The sequence below is a fragment of the Notechis scutatus genome, chromosome 1 (assembly GCF_049901735.1).
Source record: "Notechis scutatus isolate UNSWTSFEM ecotype Mainland chromosome 1, rNotScu1.2, whole genome shotgun sequence".
Classification (NCBI taxonomy): domain Eukaryota; kingdom Metazoa; phylum Chordata; class Lepidosauria; order Squamata; family Elapidae; genus Notechis; species Notechis scutatus.
In genome coordinates this window covers 18,368,401-18,390,819 of record NC_142009.1, presented here as the reverse complement: position 1 = coordinate 18,390,819, position 22,419 = coordinate 18,368,401, and the positions used below count along the sequence as shown (strand labels likewise).

The window sequence follows — 22,419 nt, the reverse complement described above, 5'->3', positions numbered from 1 at the left end:
TTAGAGAGTCACCTAGAACTCTTGAGCAAATTTTAAGGAAATAAAAAAGCTGCATGGAAATGTGAACTTTTCCATTTTTGCTTCATTGATGGGGAATCTATCAGAGCATCCAGTTTTATCCTCCTCAAATATGATGCTTCATCATCTAGTACAGTTGTTAAGGCTATAATATAAAGTATACATAGGGTTCACAAAACTCTCATAACAAGTATCTGACCCAGTCAACAGTCCATGTATATATAGTGCATGGAACACATAGGATTTGTCAATGCTCATTGACAAGATTTTGCAATCTAAATCTGTTAAGGCTCTCTGAAAATGTGTTCTCATTTTTTAAAGTGCAGATAGCCAACTTGACACAGAACTATTGGAAAAATTTATATTTTGGAAGAACTCACTACAGAAGGTGACAGAATTCCAAAATCAAGTTACATGAAAATATACATTGCAATTTCTCTTTATACATTAAGTGAGGAAAATCTGCATGGGATCAGAATGCAAAAAAGAGGGAAAAGAGGTAAGATAGGGGAGAGTATATGATAGCAAAACCAGAACTCACTTGAAGCCTATAGCTCTGCATGCTTTTATTTATCCAACTTCAAATCAGGCAAGAAATAAAAAAGTGGTTCAACCTATATTGGGCTAACTTACATAGCTGACCACTTTCAAAGCAAATGTTCTCAGCCCTTTTGGAAACAACTAGTAGGCTCAAGCGTAATTCATGGCTGTAAATCTTATTGCTGCATCCAAGCCAAAAGATGAGCACAACTAGGTAAAAACACAAGGGGAATAAATGCATCACCTGATGACAATGTTCAAGTCATCATTAGAATCAAATGACGGATCTCAATGTTTTATTAATGTATTCCCAAAAAATGTTGAGGGGAAGGAAATTACAAAGGTATTAAATTTTTATTAAAGTGAAATTTTTAATGAAGTTTTAATGGCTGAAAAGAAAAGTTAAAATGGAATTTTTTTAATCCTAATTTGTTTTAGTCCAACATGCTTCATGAGAAAATTTGAGAAAAGGCTCATAAGAAAAGAACCCCATGAATTGGAGTGGAGAAAAAAAGAACCTGCTAAAAATCTTTAGAATTTACACGATTCTTATTCTAACTACAAGACAGCATTATTTGGTACAATGTGTATTTGTGGATGTACATGAACAGTATATATATTATCCGGATCATGTTGTGCTATGTACACATCTTTACAATTCTTCCTGAAGGTTAAAGCAGTTCCATTAGTTTTCAAAATGCACAAATCTTTGTTGGCACTTGTTAGACTCCTTGTCAGTATTAATAACTGCCATGTTTTATTGCAGCCCAGTTCCTGCCAGTGTCTGCCAACTTGGTATAAACAGAAGTCCAGCAATAGGTGGGTAGAGTGCAGGGAAAACAGTGCCATATTCCTCAATTGGAAACCTACAGACAAAAGAAGAGAGAACCATCAGCCATGGTACCTTAAATTTCATATGAATCTTCATATATCTTTAGTACTTCCAACATATATTAATATGAGAATCTCCAGAGTATTTTTATTAGACACTTAACTTCCATGATCAGCAACTGAACTACTGTTCAAAGTTCTAATTCATTTACCTCTAGGCTCCTCTAATGTACTAAGCACCCTTTGCAGTTAAATATTTAGGGCATGTGCAATTTTAACTACTAATTTGTAAAATTATAGTGTTGCACTGCCATTAAAGCCCATTGGCTAGTTCCATTTAAAACACCCAATTAAAAGCACTTTTACTGACTTGACTATTCATGCAATAAAGCTGAAATATTGCACTAGTGAAAGCCACTTTAAAAACAAAGGCCTTGTGTGACCTACAGCAGCCTCAGGTAGGCCATAGGGGCCAGTCAGCAGAAAGAGAACACCACTTCAAGGTATGTGAGGTGCAGCAGATCCTGGGAAGCGCTGGGCTGTGAGGCAATCATGCCATTCCCCAAGGCTTGCGCATCTTGGGCAACAGTGCAAGGCAGCCTTTCTGAGTGGTAGTGATGGTGCTAGTGCTGAAGTGGAGGTCTGGGCTTCTACTTCAGGCCCAACCTCAGCACTGCCATTTAGGGTGGCATAGAACAGGTGGAGATAAGAGAATTGTTTCTTTCGTTTGGAAGGGGGGGTGTATATGTGTCTGACATGACAGCAGAGGCAATTTAGGCATTTTCTGAATATTTGGTACGCTGAGCTCAAAATTTTGCCATGGTTTAAACTGTTCTTTCACATACATTACAAGATATTAAAAGTCCCATAATCTGTACCAAATGGAGAATCTTAAACCAATTCAATTATTGAGGTAATCTGGAAGAAGTACCTTAAATAAGGTAAAGCAGGAAGTTTACCCATCACATTGAGAGATGGGTTAAAAAAAACAACCAACAACAACCCCCAACTGAAGAACAATCTGTTCTCATATTGTCAGTATTTGAGGTAGTCTAGACAAGAAGCACAAACCACGAGTACTAACATTACCTTTATTGTAAGATTACAGTAACAGAATCTTGCAAGTCTGAAAAAATTTCTCCCCTCCTTTTACTTTCCAGAAAACTGGGGAATGTCCCTTCTGAGATGTTTCCCATGCTCCTTTTCCTTCTGTGAGCTGAGACAATTTTTGCACTATCTAGGCTGTACCTCTTCATCCTATCTCCCAAGGTCATTCCCAAATACCATTAATACACACACACACATGTAAATCTAAATTAGCATGTTTAGTTTTCAGACTTAAGTGCCAGTATCTTGATTTAAAAAAAAAACATCAGTTGCAAGATTAGTATTAGCACTTATAACTTCTGCTATGAAGACACTCATAAACAAAATGTAACCTATTCTCTGAGAATTAGATAAAGCAAATGAGCTTCTACAACACTGGAGATATATTAGATAAAAATGTTTCTACGGAAAAGTTAACACTTTAAATATTATAATTTTGTGTAAGTACTATTAGAATCAGCTTTATATGGAATAACAGTGGGATTGGCTAGTTCCACATCCACTTAACTTCTGAAAATACCAATGCTCTTATTTTATTCCCAAGCATTCCAATATCACACTTTTCTCTCAAATATGAAACCAAAAGTGGATTATCTTCAGATGTTTTAATATACATTTTTTGTAGTTTGGATTTTTTCTAAAAAAAAAAAATCTTGATTCTTTTTAAAATTCTATTTTAACTGGGGTTCCTAGATCAAAGCAAGCTAAACTTATATATAACGTAGTATCAAGTATTAGTAAATTCTACCATAGTAGTATGTGGGTAGAAAATCAAGCTTTTAACGGAAGAGGTAGAAAACATTTAGTAGGATAAAGATCTATCCACTGTTATGCAGCCCAAGAGACTCACTGCTCCAAATTATTTCCACTTCAAATGAAAGGCAAGAAGAAAAAAAACTTTAAGAGAACAGTTTCAAAATGCTCAGAGTGACCTTAAGCTATAGATTTTGACAAGCCACTTGTTTCCTATGCTTAGCTATCGAGTGATGCACTGGTCCTCATGGGCTAGAGGTTTGCAATATAAGTATGAGATCAATCCTTCTTTATCGTCTGGGGAACACTCAGCATATAAAGGTAATATTTATGATGTTACCTTGCAGTATTTCCTGTTAAAACTGGAATTCTCTGTTAGTTAAATTACTTACCCTGAAAAAAGTGAAGCTACTAACTGAATTAAGTGTCACTCAAAAGCAGTTTCTTGGCTTTTTCTTACACAGCGGGCAACTTTTCTTTTGAATTCTCCATTTCTATCTTCCCTCCATTCTTTCTGTAAATTAAAGTACAGATTTTGAAAACTCTTTAAAACATGCATTGTCTCTCCAACCCCTTGGGAAAAATACCCATTATTTTCTTATATTGTTTAAGAGGAAAAAAAGTTGTATGTGCTGTTTCAACTAATGTATTCAATGAATTAAGCATACATTTAAATTGTAGCTTGTTGGGTAACTTCATAGTAAATATAATTTGCAATTCCATTCTGAACAAACCAAACGAAAAACAAAACCATTAATACACAGTTAAATAAGTTTAAAAAAACTATAAAAGAAGAGGTGGGGAGAGAGAGCATTCCAAATTTGCATACAACAGTCATTTCACAGGGCCCATGCTTCTATGGGATCCACAGAAGTAACAGCAGAAGCATGTTTTAAGACCCTTTTAGAAAGCTAATAGAGTTGGGGGCCAATGTCACTTCAGGAGGAATAATATTCCAGAGGGTGGGTACTACAGCAGAAAAAGCTCTCTTCTCAGGCCCCACCAAATAATACACTTTGGCCAACAGGACCCACAACATGCCTCTCCTGCTAGACATGATGGAATAGGTAAATGTAAACAAGGAGAGGTGGTCCCTCAGAGAATCTGGCACCAAACAATATGGGTCCTTAAAAGGTCAAAATATTTAAAGGATCCCATGAAACCCATCAAGTGGTTTGCTTGAATCTTGTTGTCAGGGAATGGGGGTACGTTGGGTTTTGTGTTTTATTCCTCTAAGCCACCCAAAGCCAGAAGATTAACACTATTAAACACACTTTTTTTTAGTTCAAGCCCTGTTTCTCTTAAGAAAATATTTATTACAGAATAAATCTGTTAGTCAAGGACTCAAACTAATTCCTAATTTCTTTTAGCAATGGTAGGAACATTTTTATTTACAAGAGTCATACCGCTGCATCAACATTAGCAGGAGAATCGCCATTGGGATCTGCCAGCATAGAAATTACACTAATCATTATGGTTTCCACTGTATGAATGGGAAGCCAGCGTTCTTCAGGTTTCTCATAGCCATACTTGTCTTCACCAGGTTCATGAAGGATAGAAATACAGACATCACCATTTTTGTCAACTGAAAAGAAAGAAGGGGAAAATCATTCAGAGGCATAGTGTAGCAGCAAAGATATTTCAGATAACTACTAAGATCAGCAATGAGCCAATTCTCAGTCATGATCCTCAATCCATCATGCTAATATTATGGAGTGTCACAGAGTGACACAGTTCTTTTTTTAAATTAGAGGTGGTATTGTTTTGCAAGGGTGGCAACTGACAAAAATGTGACAGCAAAGGCCTTTATGCTTTTTACAGTGATGTTATATACATCAGGCATTATACAACAGGTATATACAACTCAATACCCAATGTTTCCTCTCAAGTCTTCCTCCAAGAGACTTTCCCCCTCTATCTCTTTTGCCTCCCCCTCCCCCGTTCTCTCTCATGTATGGATTTGACAAGAGAGAGGGCTAAAAGTTATTATAACGTGCTCAGGTGGTATTACCTGTACCTGGAATTGCTCATCCTAACACCTACTGCTTCTCTCTTGAGGAAAGAGCCTCTCTCAAGATCTTTTGCCTAGTTCTTTCCCAGCAACCACGATTTCTTTGCCAAAAGCCAATCTCAAACTTTCCCTCTTGGGTTGTGGGTGATGCTGCCTCCTATAATCAGCCAATTCCCTCCATTTTGTTCTTGGGTCTTGGGTGGAGCTCCCATCCCTCTGGGTCTTGACTTCACTTCTTCCAGGGAAACCGCCTCTGGACTTTTCTTTTCTCTTCCCAACTAAGAACAACATTCTTCCAACTTCTCCCACTTTTCTCTAAGGCCACTCTATTCAAATTTTGTACAAACTTTTTCTTTCCTTCTATCTCTCTCCAATTTTAGGTTAAGCTGGCAGCATGTCCCACAGTAACTAAGGAGATGGGTATCCCCTGCCCCCAGAGCTCTAGTCCCCAATGTTATACCAGGAAGGAACAATGGGTCTGCTGGCCCTTACCACAGCTAGATCAGATCAGCAACCACCAAAACCCATATGCCCACGGAGTTAATTATTATAATACTGTAATACCATTTCTAAGGTCACAAGTCTTAACTTCAACAGATTGAGTACAATGTAATACAGTAAAACAATGTACTGGGCTTGACATTTCAAAAATTCATTTTAAATTTCTCTAGCACCACAATGACAGCAACTCAGATGGATTTCCTAATTGTCAGGGGATCGTTTTAGGGGATTTGTGGACATTAAGGAGAAAATAGTGTAGAAAAGCCACCCACTTTCTTTTACAGTCTTCATTTCAGGAAAACATATCTGGTCCATCCTGATTTTAATGACGAGATTCTTTTGGACCAAATATGACATTCTTTTCTAGTAATTTCCCACAGTGATTCCTAATGTAGTTCACATTCATTCCACATATAAGACAGAAAACAACATTTTATAAGACATAGTATCTTACCATTTGGATGCCATATTTCTGTTATAAATTTCATTTTTGGCGGCCTGAGAGGATAGTCTTTTGGGAAAGTAAGATGAGCCTTGAAGACACCGCCTTCACTAAAGAAATTAAGAATATTTGCAGTAATTGACTTTTCAAAATGGCAAAGCCTTAAGTTATTTGTTGGCTTGACAGCAGTCAGTATTAACATCCAAAAGACTGATTATTGATTAAACAGATGTTTTTAATCCTTTAAATTGCTTTCCATATATTCAATACTTCCTCGGTGAGAATTGGTACTGAAATTTCATAAGCCAGAACCGTGAAGTATTTTCTGTAATCTAAATTCATTATTTCATAATTAAACTACTTAGCTCTGTATTGTAAATATCCACTGATTTTAAATGGGATTTATATCAAAGTATAAATGTTAAAAGATTCTGATCTTTAATCCACTATTCTCAAACCAAATTTATGTAGTATTTCTTACCAATAGTATGTATCACCAAAATGATATGTACAAAGAATACAGACTTTTGCATATCATAAAAACATATGCTGCAGTTTTTTAAAATTGTTCACTTCCTTTTTTGCTTTCCACTCTCATTATCTTGGCAAAGATATAAACTAAATTGCTAGTCTAACCAATGAATAATGAATCACAGCTAACATGAAGATTAAAAACCCATGAAAAATATCAATGGGCCAGTAGTCCACCAACACATTGAAAACAGTAGGTTGTTTAATCTGCAACTTTGGGCAGTCATTTCTAAATTTGCATATGAGTTTTTGAGCATGTGCAGAAACTCATTTGGTATGATATAAAGCAGACTTCCACAACTTAAGCATCAGAATTCAATTACCAAAATTCTTAGCAATGGCCATATTTGCTCAGAATTTGGGGGGTTGAAATTCAAACAAATAAAGGGCACCCAAGTTGGGGAAAGCTATTCTACAACCAAAATGTTTGCTATTTAAAAAAAACAGCCCTCCCCCACAATGTTTCGGTTAAGGGAGCATCTCTCTAGACTTAAAGGAAAGGAAAATAGTAGTTTGTGTGAATGCCCAGATAAACATTTGAAGAATGAAAATCATGAGCCGTTTGTCATTCTTCTTCATGGTAGTTAAGTATCACACAAGGGTGAACAGGAAGCCCATTTACTGTAGGAAGGAAATCCTATGCAGTGAATGGAATGATAATGTCTCCCTTAAAATCACATGAGCTTTGGCTTAAATCTAGGCAGCTGTTACATACATATGGTGAAGGCTGCAATCAGGCAGACAACAGGGGCCAGAGAGAAACACCCATTTAAAAAAAACCATCATGGTCTAAGTTGATTGGTAGCTCACTGAAGGGGGAAGTACTAACAAATGTGTACTATATCTCAGTATAAATGATAACAAACAAATAAGCACTGGTGTTGTTTTTTTTGAAAGACAGCTGTGTGCTAAGGTAGAACACTAAACAAACCCACATAATTAAAGAATTAAACAAGCTTATACATCAACCACCTGCCTGGATAAAAATATTTTGACTGTCAGGAAGAATACAGAAAAAGAAGCAGGTAGGCTTCCTTTCTTAGGGGGGTATTCCAACCTTTGGAATCAGGTTTAGAAAAGGTTATCTTGTCATTTTCCCATCAAATGTATTTCTAAAAGTATTGGGCTCAGAACAGATCTACAAGTTTCTTAAAACCAGGACAACCATACAAAGAAAAATACTCTTGAGACCTTTTTTGCCTTCTATCTAAATTCCCAGAACTGTAACTTATTATAAGTAGAAGAGTTATCTTCCAAAGATCTCTACTTCTACCAAACTTTTTCTTACAGTGATATAATTAAATTAAGATTATGGCTCCAAACAAAGGACAGGTAAATAAAGATGTGTATGTTAAGTCTCAACTTGTGGATAAGGATTAAAAGCGAGACCTAAATATTTGAAGAACATTTCCAGTGTAGCCTACAGCAATACAGATTAAATAAACGAAAAGCTTCCCTGCATTTGGAATGAAAAAATAGTGGGGTTTCTATGGTGCAGTCCAGGAAACATTTGTTGCATAAAAGATGTTGTAGGGCCACCTGCGTTTGTACTTTCGTCATCTGTTAAATGAAACTACAAACGTACTGGCAGAGTGCCTAAAACAGCATTTGGTATGTAGGGGGGTATTAAATGAATAAGCATTATTACAAATGCCTGAACTTGTTCTTATCAAGTAGTAATTTGAACAAGACATGCACTTTCAGAAAGTGATATTATCAATATTGGACATTTTTCCATCAGATTCTATCATCTGTACTCCCATTATTTATCAAAATTAATATGTAATCATACAGACAAAAGATTGAGCTGTCATTTCCTGTTTTGGAAACAGTCGTAAAATGGATAATCTTTGTTAAATGTGAAACCACATTTAAACATCCAGATCTCAACTTTTGAAGCCTAGGATGGCACTAAGAGGATGCTAAATATAAATGATGAAAATCAGCAGAAAAAACAAAAACCACATACAAAACCCTAGGTTGCAATGTTCATTTTGGCTGCTCTCCTGCTTATATGTATATTTGCATTATCTTTATGTATTACTTTACTTTTATGTTATTCAGCCTCAGGTTCTGCTCAACATTTAAGCTGCTGAACCATTATTAATTTATAGTTAAGGTGTCTGCTGAAGTTATGAGTGGAGTTTCTGTGAATAGATTTTAAAAAATGGTATTCCTGTATTTATGCCTTACACTATAGTGTAACACAGGGGTCTTCAAACTTGACAGCTTTAAGACTTGTGGAATTCAACTCCCAGAATTCCTCCTCCAGTCATGTTAGCCTTCAGGGAGTTGAAGTCCATAAATCTAAAACTTGCCAAGTTTGAAGACCCTTGGTATAACGGATAACGGATCCTGTGAAGACTGAGCAGAGAGCCTTTGGAGTTTACTTAAAAGTATGGCTTGTGTTTAATGGGATTTGCTCCTTAGCATTTTTTTAAAATTAATTTTAAAGTGCATGGTTTATCTTAAGAGATTTAATTGTTTTATAGCTTGATCTTCGTGCAACATCTTCATCATATCTGTCTCTGTGCTTGAAATTTTGATATTTCGCTCCTTTCAAATCTTTTAGGGAAAGTCTATCATCTGGCATTCCTACACTTTGGCTCATAATTAGTATTAATTACCTTGGGGGGGGGGGGGGAACATGATGAAGGGCTCATTTCTGTACATTTTAAATATATATTCTCAGGGGTGGGATTTTGCCGGTTTGCTCTGGTTCTATAGAACTGGTAGCTCTGAAGAGCAGCTGACACCGAACCAGTTCTCTCTGAAGATTTTCTTTTCTAGGCTGTCTTTTATTCTTACCTTAGTTGCTTTGCATGGCACAGCTGAGTGCCGCACGTCAGCAGGAGATGGTGACTGATTGCAGGAGTTGTTTTGCAAGTACTGCGCATGTGCGCACAGCGCACGTTTGGCATGCATGCACACTGAACCGGTTGTTATGCCGGTAGGCTCCCACCCCTGTATATTCTTTATATTTATGTATATCAGGTGCAGAGAACAGTATTTATATCCAGAACCATAACAATATTTTCAGAAAAAAGTGGGCAAGAGTTATATGAACCATTTTTGAAGTACTTTTATTCTGTAGAAATATATTCTTAAACACCCTTATTTATGTAAATAATTACCAGATAATTTTGTATACTATCATAAATATGTTGTGTTTTAACATATTAACAACACTAATTGGGACTGGAAACTCTATAGAAAATCTATGTAGCCACACTGCTTAGTGACAGCAATTCTGTTGTCTTCATTAAACAAGGACTGTACAGGTCATTAAGTGAGCAGCTCACACGACTTGAGACTTCTGACTTCCTGCTGGCATCCCCACTGACTTTGCATCTGGGAAATCAGCAGGGAAAGTCACAAATTGCTATTATGTGATTGTGGGTGATGCAGCAATGGCTATAAGTATGAGGTCTGGTCTAACGACCACTCATACAGTGCAGTTGTAAGTTTGAATGGTCACTGAATGAGTGATCATTAAATGAGAACTAATTGTAAGAATTTGATTAACTTTGGATATATTATTTTTTAAATTATCTTTTTATTTTGAATATAGAAACCACACAAAGCATTGCTTATGAAATTCTTTTCTATTCTTTGACTAGCAAATCATAGAAGACGCTACTACAGGTACCGTGTTTCTCCAACAATACGACCTCCCCCAATAGGAAGACCCAGCATGTTTCCTAGGCATAAAATAAAATTAAGCCCCTCCCCCCAAATTTAGGCCTATTTTAAAACATGCAAAATGGGGGGAAGGGCAGGGGGACTTGCCGTTAGGAGCGCCCCGCGGGCAGCAATTCCTCGCCACCAGCTGCTCCTAATGGGCGATCATGGCAGAGCGTGGAGAGCTCCCTACTCCTGCCAAGCACCTTTGCGGCAGACCCAAGACCTTCAGCGCCCGCCGCTGTTGATTTCCCTTCTACCCATGCCGCCGCCGCGTTTGGAGCTGCCACTTCCACGTTTGGAGCACCACTGCTGTTTGGAGCACCGCTGCCATTTGGAACTGCCACTTCTGCATTTGGAGCTGCCGCTTCCACGTTTGGAGCGCTGCCGCTGTTTGGAGCTGCCGCTTCCGCATTTGGAACCCCACCGCTGTTTGGAGCACTGCCGCTATTTGGAGTTGCCATGTCCGCATTCGGAGCTGCCGCTTCCGCATTTGGAACCCCACCGCTGTTTGGAGCACTGCGCTGCCATTTGGAGTTGCCATGTCCGCATTCGGAGCTGCCGCTTCTGCGTTTGGAGCACTGCTGCTGTTTGGAGCGCCACCATTTGGAGTGCTGCTGCCACTCCAAACACGGCGGCAGCTCCAAACACGGAAGTGGCAGCTCAAAACATGACGGCGGTGCTCCAAATGGCGGCGGCACTCCAAATGGCAGTGGCACTCCAAACACGGAAGCGGCAGCTCCAAACGTGGAGGCAGAATGGGCAGAAGGGAAAGCAACAGCGGCGGGTGCCAAAGGTCTTGGGTCTGCAGCAAAGGTGTTTGGTGGGAGTAGGGAGTTCTCTGCGCTTCACCATGATCACCCGTTAGGAGCGGCTGGTGGTGAGGCTGACCAGCGGCGCTCTAGATGAGGATGCAAGGGGGGAATTAAGTCACCCCGAAAAGACGGCCTAGCTGTTTTTTCGGGGCTCAAAAAAATATAAGACCCGGCCTTATTTTATGAGAAACACGGTAGTCTTTGCTTACTGACTACTTGTTCAGCGACCATTCAAAGTTATGGCAGCACTAAAAAACAAGACTTAGGATTAATCCTCAAAATTGTTGAAGATATTGTGATGTGGGTGCTCAGCAACTGGCATGCATTTATGACAGTTGCACCATCCTGCCCTCCTGTGATCAGACCATCATTTATAACCTCACAGTCAGATTCCAACAAAACCAATGGGCAAGCTGACAGGAAGTTGCAAGTTTATTGTTGCGCTTAACAATCATACTTAGTAATGGAGTCGCCAGTCCCTACTGTGGTTGGTAAAATAGTTTTAATTGTATGTTAGAAAGTAAGATGTTGCCTGAGGGAGGGAGGGAGGGAGGGGGAGAGAGAGAGAGAGAGAGAGAGAAAGAGGAAGGGAGGGAGAGAGTATATACATACATGTTTCTGCTCTTCTCTAATGTTATGTCTATCTGTGTTTTATGTGTGTGTATATGCCCTGGGAAGCACAGGGTTGGCTACATGCTCTGCGCTGGGCCACATGACCAGGAGGGAAATGGAAGGAGGGCGTGGATTGGTCAGCAATATTCTGAATGGCTGCTGGTTGTCTTTGCCATAGGGATACACTGGGCTTTTTAGTGATCCCCCCAATATGGCTCATTTTCAAATTCATTTTTTCTTTTATCAATTTATCCTCATACATCAAACTTGCTCCCTTTCTTTTCAGTTTCTGGAGAGTTATCCTGTCTACAGCCAGACACAGTCCCAAGCAACTTTCCACAATTTCTTTCCAACATTCCATTGAGTTGGAAACAAATATTTCTCAAATGTGTAAGAAATGTTACATTTCATATGCAACTTTGTTTCAGCATGTGGATCTCATTAGGTTTCAGAGAGAAGGGAGCTGACTAAATGGCTTAGCCAAGGTTAGCTTAGATTTGCATAATATAATTCTACATATACCCATTATATCCATTTACAAGAGATAAAGCAATATTATGGAAATCACTGAAAGGAATAAAACCAGACCATGCATGAGATAAGCAAAAGAAAAGGAAATATAACTAAACATGATTTACTTCAAAACTATTCACTCTTTTTTGTATTGGCTTCTGGCAACTAACTGCCTAGACAGGTCCCTGCTGTTTTCTTGCCAATATTTTTGAAAGCTGTTTGTTTGCTATTGCCTCCTTCCTAGGGCTGAGAAAGAGTGACTGGCCCACAGTCACTCAGCTGGTTTGTGCCTAAGTTTGGATTACAACTCATGGTCTGTAGCATGGCGCTTTAACCATTATACCAAACTGGTTTCATTCAATACATTTATATTCCTCCTTCAATCCTTATAAAACTATATTTGCTTCTAACATATTCATACACAGCATCATATTTGGTCTTTGGTTGTTTAACCTTTTTACAACTTTTTGAGAATTTCATCAGCTCTATTCTAACCAAAACTTTATTGATTTTCTCCTTCTGTTCAACCTACAGATAGCCCTTGAGTTACGACCGCACATTCAGTAACAGTGCTGAATGAAGGAACTTGCAACTGGTTCTCAAAGTTCTGGCTGCTGCAAGGCCCCCACAGTCATGTGAACAATATTCGAATGCTTGGCAAATAGTTCATACATATGACCAGCTGCAAAAGTGCTGCAGTCACGTGATTACCATTTGTGATCTTTCATGATGGTTTCCTATAAACATGGTTAATGGGGAAGCAGGCGGGAAAGGTTAATGGGGAAGCAGGCGGGAAAGGTTGCAAGTCACTTGGGTAAGTCTTCCCCACCCCCGGCCTTTCTTTCCTTGCGTGCACTACTATGCCTTCCTTTCTTCTTTGCTCACATGCACTCTATGCCTCCTTTCGTTGCCCTCCCTGTGCTTGCACACATGCATACAACCCTCATGGGTCCTGGATTTTGGCTACATTCTGTGAGTTAACCCATTTGAGCTAAAACTCAAACTTGGGTGAAAACATTTTGCCCTCTGATGTACCTGCTTCATCCAGTTAAAGGTTACAGATACAATAGTTTTAGTAGTAGTATGTGTCTAGTATGTGTCTAGTAGTAGATGTCTCATTGCATCCCACAATCTAACATTTCCTGAATATCATTCAGGTTTTCAGCCAACAACAGCATTCATGTCCCAAACTGACACACCTCAAACATTCCTGATACATTTATCCATAAGAACATTAAATGATCAAGAAACTATTACATATCCTTGCCTTATTCCCTCCTCCAAGATGTACTTATGTTAAGCATTCTATTTATTCACATGCATACTTAATAGTTTTAGTAGTAGTATGTGTCTAGTAGTAGATGTCTCATTGCATCACACAATCTAACATTTCCTGAATATTATTCAGGTTTTCAGCCAACAACAGCATTCATGTCCCAAACTGACACACCTCAAACATTCCTGATACATTTATCCATAAGTACATTAAATGTTCAAGAAACTATTACATATCCTTGCCTTATTCCCTCCTCCAAGATGTACTTATGTTAAGCATTCTATTTATTCACATGCATACTTTACTTCTATCATACACAGATTATTGACTTCAGTAACAAACGTTTATATTCATTCACAGCATTCCCATTCCCTTGATTACACCTCTCCTAAATCAGCAAACATACAATAACTTTCTCACATACATTACCATAAAATGTTACTCTGTGCAAGTTAGGATTTCCAATCTAGAGACTATCTTGCAAGCCAATATTCTCTTCCCCTAAGAGATGTACAGAGAGTACTGAGACACTTAAGATGCATATGCAACTGTTATATTAAATCTTAAAATGAGACCAAAAGCTATGCTATCATTTTCAGCAAAATCAAAGCCTGAAGCTGATTTACAAGAAATTAAATACTAGTATCACAAGCTATTAGCTGTGTTATTAGAAATACTTACTAGAGTGTATCTGGAGGCCCAATAATAAGAACTTCCCATCGATAGAGATCATTGTCATCTATTAAACCTGCTGAGAAGCCTTCCACTGGGTTTTTGTTGAGCTCTGTTGAAACAAAAATAGTTATAATATAACTCATATTCGTACTTCATTCATGACATGCACACAAGAGAATTTTCAGAATATTTTGAAATACTTTTTGCTGCCACATTCTCAAGATTCTGATTTATTGATTTTCTAAGAACCATAAACTCCCAAATGACAAAAAAGTAACTCACGGAAATTCAAGGAAAAAGTAACTCAAGGAAATTCTAATCAGTTACCTGACTTTCTCCCTGCAAGTTACCGTATTGTTTTCTGGTTTGCTGTCTTTTATAATGCACTGTAATACTATTAATAGCCCCAGTAGTACTAATCAAATTCCACCCGCCCTTTGAAGAGTAAGCTATTGTTAAAAAGAATAAACACTAACATTTAATTTTAAAATGCATGCATACAGATCCTTCAAATCACTTCAACATTAAGCATTTTACTTAGAGCCAAGAAAAAGCTTTAAATGAACTGGAAATCTGAAGAACCACCTGTTCCATAAGATTTTGCACAGTGAGAGAATCTTGAAACAGCCTTCTTCATTGTGCTTAGGTAAAAACTACTGAGGAATGACGACTTCTATGAGAATACCCAGCAATGATAAACTTCCTAATGCAATGTTCATCTGGCACCAAAAAAAAGGTACTTTCCCCCCCTTGCATCAGTGTTACTGATGAGTTGCAAATAGTCAGAAAGTGATTGACAAAATACTTATTACAATTCCATGAATTCCTAAATTACTAAGATTCTACCCCTAACATATACTGACTCCAGAATTAATAGCCAGGGAAAATTGGGTGCTGGTTCACAGTGGGGAGGGTGGGTCCTAGGACAACTTGCTGTGGCCAAGTCATCATGGGACAACTCGCCATGGGACAATTCAATGTATTAATCACTACATTCAGTTACTTTTATTATTGCTGACCATGTTTTCACTGAAATTATTGTAACTCTTTTATTTCTGGATTGACATTATTTTATTATTATTGGCCATGGCTCCATTTAAATTAATTTAACTTTTATATTTATTAAATTGTCCCACAGCGAGTTGGCCGTGATGAGTAGTCCCATTCCACACAGTGAGATCTAGGAACTGAGGCAGTGAACCTGCTGGGCAAGTATGGCAGGCAACCTACCATTATAAATTGTAGAAATAATGGAAGCAGGATCTTCAATGATAGTCACTGGCTTCAAAATGGTGGGCATGACCCACACTTTTTAACACATTACATGCATTGCAATCACATAATAACAGATCAGTTTGAATTCCTCAGTTGAACCTGCTGTTTTGAAACCAATGACCATCACTGCAGATACTCCTGATTAAAGGGTATCTAGAGGTTACCTAGCCCTTTTGTTCAATGCAAGATCCAAGTGGAAAATATATTTGCATCTTGTTTCATGTAGAGAGGTGAGCCCTTTTTGCTGTGAATGGGCGTTGGTGCTTACCTGATACGCCCTTTCTCGTCGAGCTGCGTAGAGCATCCAGAGTGGGAGGTGCTCCAGTCTCCGCTCTCACAGGCTGAGCTATAATTGAGGAACGCTCCTCCTCCTCCACGTGACTCCTCCGTAGCGTTCCCCAGTTTTACGAAGACGAGAAGACAAACAATCATCTCATCCTAACTATTGTAACAACTCTCAACTACTTGACTGTTTGAATCATTGGCCGAAACAGGATTCCCCACCAGACGGACAATTTTGGGTGGGGCTGGATGCTCTACGCAGCTCAACGAGAAAGGGCGTATCAGGTAAGCACCAACGCCCATTCTCCATAGAGCTGCTGCAAGCATCCAGAGTGGGACATACCAAAGCATGGCCTGTCCTACGGGAGGGACTCCGTCTGGGTCGGAATATCCTCTGGTTCTCTTGCCACTTGTTGAAGGACTCGCCTGCCAAAGGACGCTTCTGCTGAAGCAAACACATCGATCTTATAATGACGAATAAAAGGTGACGGAGACGCCCAGGTGGCTGCTCGACAGATATCATTTATCGATGCCTGGGTAGCCCAGGCTGCTGAGGTAGCCGCACTCCTTGTGGAATGTGCGGTTATTCCACTGGGAACAGGAAGCGCCTGAGTTAAATAGGCCTTGGAGATTGTAGCTCTGATCCAACGGCCTACAGTAGATGGGGATACTTTGAAACCCAGCGTCTTTGGTTGAAATGACAGGAACAATGATTCTGACTTCCTGAAAGGATGAGTGCGATTGATATAAATACACAGCGCACGTCTGACATCGAGGGTATGCCACTGCCTTTCCCTTTCTCGAGAAGGTCTGGGGCAAAAGTTAGGAAGAATGAGTTCCTGTGATCTGTGAAAGGCTGAGTTAACCTTGGGCAGAAAGGAAGGATCTGGTCGCAGGACCACTCGATCAGCGTGGAAAACGCAGAGATCCTTTCTAACGGAAAGAGCTGCTATTTCAGATATCCGCCGTGCAGATGTGACTGCTACGAGAAACACTACCTCGAACGTAAGGAATTGAAGTGATGCCTCCCTTAGGGGTTCGAAGGGAGGTTTAGTCAGTGCCACGAGTACCTTATTAAGGTCCCAGGTTGGGTATCTGTGTATTACTGGAGGATGCAATTGGTGGCTCCTCTAAGGAATGCTCGGATACGAGGGTGGTGTGAAAGCGAGCCAGAGGAGTTGCCAGAAATAACAGTTGATAAGGCTGCAACTTGCCTTCTCAAGGTATTGGGGGAGAGACCCCTGTCCAGTCCTTCTTGCAAGAATGCCAAAATTTGAGCAATCGATGGGGAAAGCGGATTAATGTGTGATCTGTGGCACCATTTACAGAAAATGCTCCAGGTGGCATTATATATCCGGGTGGTTGAAGGCCGTCTCGCTGCCAGGATGGTACCGATGACCTGATTGGAAAAGCCCTCATTTCTTAAACGGTCCCACTCAACCTCCAGACGGCTAACTGAAGCCACTGAGGATTTGGATGCTGAAGAGGTCCCTGGGATAGCGAGACCTTGTCTGGTGGAATCCTCCAAGGAGGGGCCACTGACAGGTTGCGAAGGTCCGCAAACCACGGTCTCCTGGGCCAGTATGGAGTAACCAGGAGAATCTCCGCCCTCTCGAGAATCAGCTTTTGGATCACTTTGGGAATTAAAGGCAGGGGGGCGTATAAGAGTCCTGTGGGCCAGGGGCAATGTAGGGCGTCATGGTTCTCCACCCCCTGGGTGGGGTACCTCGAGAAGAATCTCGGTATCTGGGCGTTGAGCGGTGAAGCGAATAGGTCCACTAGTGGGTGGCCAAATATCGCTGAGGCCTCCTTGAACAGGGAGGGCTGCAGGAGCCATTCTGACTGGTCTAAGGTGGCCCTGCTCAACCAGTCTGCCTGAACGTTTGAGACCCCCGAGATGTGATCTGACCTGATGGATAAGAGGTTGGTCTCCGTCCAGCGACAGAGACGCTCGGCCTCCCTCATGAGCCAGATGGAATGTGTGCCCCCCTGTCGGTTGATATGAGCCTTGGCTGTAATGTTGTCCGTCAGGACCAGTACGTCACGCCCGCGCACTTGAGGGAGAAAGGTGCGTAGGGCCAGGTATACTGTGTGAAGCTCCAGCCAGTTTATACTGCACCGTTGCTCGGTTGCTGACCAAGTGCCCTGAGCTGAGAGCGAATGGATATGGGCCCCCCATCAGGATAGGCTGGCGTCTGTTGTGAGGGTGACCCTTTGGGGCTCCTTGAAGGGATGTCCTTTACCACGGCTCTTGAATTGCTTCTTCCGGAACACTGATATGGCAGCAGGAACCACTGCAGAGATCTGGTATGCAGACGGGCCCAGGGAACAATGGAGATGCATGAGACCAATTTGCCAAGCGATTTTGATAAGTCCAGTAATGACGCCTTTCTCGCTCGTCTGATCTCCCTGACCGATTTCTGAATGCTGAGAAATCTTTCAGGGGAAAGGAAGACCCTTCCCTTAACTGAGTCAATCACTGCCCCTAAGTGTGCTATTCGGGTGGAAGGAGAAAGTTGACTCTTCTCCCAATTTACGAGAAGACCATGGGCCTGGAGAACCGAGAAGGTAGTCCTGGTGTCCCTTTCGGCTTGGCATTTGGAAGGAGAGAGGATGAGAATGTCATCCAGATAACAGTGAATATGGATGGGGAAATTTCTAAGGTGAGCCGCTAGGGCTGCCAGAACCTTGGTAAAGGTCCTCGGGGCCGAGGCCAGACCAAAGGGAAGGGCTACATACTGAAAGTGTTGACCGTTGTAGCAAAAACGCAGAAATTTGAAAAAGGAGGGGTGAATGGGGATGTGAAGGTATGCTTCTGAGAGGTCAATGGAAGTGAGCCAGTCTCCCTTCCTGGTGCCCTGAAGAATAGACTGAAGTGTATGCATCTTAAACTTATGCCGGACAATGTAACGATTAAGCCTCTTCAAATCTAGAATGGGTCTCCAACCTCTGGAGTGTTTGGGAACTATGAAGAGGTGAGAGTAAAACCCCCTTCCTCGCTGCGAGGATGGGACGGACTGTATGGCCCTGATTTCGGTGAGGTGTTTGATAGCGGCTTCTATTAGAGCACGCTTGGTGCAATCCTTGGAATGGGCGTTGGTTCTTACCTGATACGCCCCTTCTCGGCGAGCCGCAAGGAGCATCCAGAGACTGGGATGTGCTTCCGAGTCCTCTTCTTGCAGGCTGAGCTTTAGATGAGGAAACGCTCCGCCCCCTCACGTGACATCGCGGAGCGCTCCCCAGTTTTTGCGATAACGAGAAGAGAGGTTATTAATTCTTTCTAATCTACTATTGGCTCCTTGGCTGAAGAAAGAGTCCCCACCAGACGGAGAAATTAGGGTGGGGCTGGATGCTCCTTGCGGCTCGCCGAGAAGGGGCGTATCAGGTAAGAACCAACGCCCATTCTCCTTCGAGCCGCTCGGAGCATCCAGAGACTGGGACATACCAAAGCTGGGCTGTCCTACGGGTGGGACTCCGTCTGGTCCGAAGGCCCCTCCGGATCACTGATGACCCTCTGTAAGACCCGTCGGCCAAAAGAGGCCTCCGCTGAGGCGTACGAATCTATTCTGTAATGTCTGATAAACGGGGACGGGGAGGTCCAGGTGGCCGCCCGACAAATGTCAGCGATGGGGGCTTGCGTGGCCCAGGCCGCCGAGGTGGCTGCACTTCTGGTGGAATGGGCGGTTATCCCACCCGGAGCGGGCAGAGAATGGGAAAGGTAGCACCTCGCAATAGTAGCCCTGATCCAGCGACTGATGGTGGAAGGAGAAACCTTAAGCCCCATTGACCTGGGTTGAAAGGATAGGAAGAGGGATTCCGACCTTCGCATGGATTGAGTGCGCTTAATATAAATACGCAAGGCCCTTCTAACATCTAGGGTGTGCCAGAGGACCTCCCTGCCCTGGAGGGCCTGGGGCAGAAATTTGGTAAAATCAGTTCCTGTGACCTATGGAAGGGAGAGTTAACTTTGGGTAGAAAGGTAGGGTCGGGACGAAGGACCACCCGGTCTGCGTGGAACACGCATAGATCGCTCCTGACTGACAGAGCTGCTAATTCCGAAACTCGACGAGCAGAAGTAATAGCTACTAGAAAAACTACCTTGAAGGTGAGAAACTGCAGGGATGACTCCTCAAAGGCTCGAACGGGGACGTGTAAGAGAAACGAGGACCTTGTTGAGGTCCCGTGTGGGGAACCTGTGAACGGTAGGAGGGCACAGGTTGGTGGCGCCCCTAAGGAAAGATCTAACCCTGGGGTGGTGAGAAAGGGAACCGTGGTTATCACAGGAGACCACGGTTGAGAGAGCAGAAACTTGCCGTCTCAGGGTGTTAGGTGCGAGCCCCTTGCGAAGACCCTCCTGAAGAAATTCCAGGATCTGTGCCACCGAGGGAGAGAGGGGATTAACCTGAGACCCGCTACACCACTTGCAGAACCCTTTCCAAGTGGCATCATAAATTCGTGTGGTGGAAGGACGCCTGGCGGCCAAAATAGTGTCGATGACTTGAGTTGAAAGATTCTCAGAAGTCAGACGGATCCGCTCAACCTCCAGACGGCTAACTGGAGCCATTGAGGCTCCGGATGCAGAAGGGGCCCCTGAGAGAGGGAGACCTTGTCCGGGGGGATCCTCCATGGGGCGCTACTGATAAGATGCGGAGATCCGCAAACCACGGTCGCCTGGGCCAATAGGGAGCCACCAGGAGAAGTTCTGCCCTCTCCTGAATGAGTTTTTTGAACTACTCTGGGAACTAACGGGAGCGGAGGGAAGGCATATAGGAGCCCTGGGGGCCATGGGCAACGCAGAGCGTTGTGATTCTCCGACCTGTGAGACGGATACCGGGAGAAGAACCGTGGAAGCTGAGTGTTGGTCGGGGAAGCGAAGAGGTCCACCACCGGAAGGCCGAATATTCTGGACGCTTCCTCGAAAAGGGATGGATGGAGACGCCATTCCGCCTGGTCCACCGTGGCCCTGCTCAGCCAGTCCGCCTGAGTATTGTCTACTCCGGAGATGTGTTCGGCTTTTAAAGATAGGAGGTTGGATTCTGCCCAGCGGCAAAGGCGCTCGGCTTCCCTCATTAGCTGGATGGACTGGGTGCCCCCTTGCCTGTTGATATGGGCCTTGGCCGTGACGTTGTCCGTGAGCACGAAACGTGATGATTGCGGATCTGAGGAAAGCTGCGCAGGGCCAGAAGGACGGCGTGAAGCTCTAGCCAATTGATGCTGCACCCCTGCTCGGTCAGCGACCATTTGCCCTGTGCAGAGATCGAGTCGAGATGAGCGCCCCAACCGGATAGGCTTGCGTCCGTAGTGACGGTGAGTCGTTGAGGTTCCGCGAAGAGGTGGCCTCTGTTGATGGCGGGATTGGTCCACCAGAGAAGAGACGTGAGGACCCTTGGAGGGACCCTGACCTTGACCCTCGAGTTGCTTCTTCCGGATCGTTGGAACGGGAGCAGGAACCATTGGAGGGATCTGCTGTGTAGACGGGCCCAGGGAATAATGGAGATGCATGATACCATTTTGCCCAACAATTTAGAGAGGTCCAACAAGGCCACCCTCCTTGAACGCCTGATCTGATTGACCAGGGCTTGAATGCTAAGGAACCTCTCCGGAGAGAAGAAAACTCTCTGTGACACCGAATCAATTATGGCCCCCAAGTGGTTAATTCGAGTAGAAGGGGTAAGTTGGCTCTTTTGCCAATTGACTAGAAAACCGTGTGCCCGTAAGGCGGAGAGGGTGACCCTGGTATCCCTGACTGCCTGGGATTTGGACGGGAGAGAATAAGAATATCGTCCAAGTAGCAGTGGAGGCGGACGGGAACGGTCCTGAGATGGGCCGCCAGGGCCGCCAGGACCTTGGTGAAGGTCCGGGGCCGAAGCCAGACCGAAGGGTAGGGCCACGTATTGATAATGAAGGTTATTATGGCAGAACCTGAGGAATTTGTAATGGGAGGGCCTGATTGGAATGTGGAGGTATGCCTCCGACAGATCTATGGAAGATAACCAGTCTCCCCGCCTGGTGCCTAAGAGAATTGATTGCAAGGTGTGCATCTTGAATCTACGCTGGATGAGGTGACGGTTGAGCCGTTTCAAGTCTAGGATGGCTCTCCAACCCCCAGAGTGTTTGGGCACCACAAGAGATGGGAGTAAAAACCCTTTCCCCTCTGGGCCGGAGGGACAGGTTGAATGGCCTGGATGTCAAGAAGATGATGGATGGCTGCATCCATTAGAGCCCGTTGGAGGGATCCCTTGAGGAGGGGATGGGATAAAACAATCAGGGGGCGGACCTGAACTCCAGGGCGAGACCAAACCTGATTGTGTCCCTAACTCATGCATCGGAGGTGGATATGTCCCATTGGGCGGCGAAGTGGCTGGGAGCGGCCGCCAATGGGGAGGGAGGAAGAGGATCTACCTTCTACGGTAGGGCCTTCCTCCCGATCCCGGAATGGTCTCTTGTAGCCGCCACCGCGTCTGGTTCTGTCACCCGGGTCCGAGCGGTCCTGGGACCGGAAGGAAGGAGGTCTAGGTATCTGGGCGGGAAGGGGGTTGGTAGAAGGGCGGGGAAG

At 42.8% G+C, this 22,419-nt stretch overlaps 1 protein-coding gene across 2 annotated transcripts in view; it reads right to left on the bottom strand.

Moving 5' to 3' along the window:
* Positions 1-365: 365 nt before the first annotated feature.
* Positions 366-22,419, bottom strand: part of UBE2G1 (ubiquitin conjugating enzyme E2 G1) — a 60,440-nt gene continuing 38,386 nt past the window's right edge. For both annotated transcript variants that reach the window (XM_026672408.2, XM_026672410.2), the window contains exons 2-6: positions 14,313-14,415; positions 6,216-6,313; positions 4,656-4,834; positions 3,642-3,763; positions 366-1,424 (exon numbers count right to left, since the gene is read on the bottom strand). In XM_026672408.2, the coding sequence (XP_026528193.1) occupies positions 3,677-3,763; positions 4,656-4,834; positions 6,216-6,313; positions 14,313-14,415 (467 nt within the window). In that variant the 3' untranslated portion in view covers positions 366-1,424; positions 3,642-3,676. The remainder of the gene's footprint in view (positions 1,425-3,641; positions 3,764-4,655; positions 4,835-6,215; positions 6,314-14,312; positions 14,416-22,419) is intronic.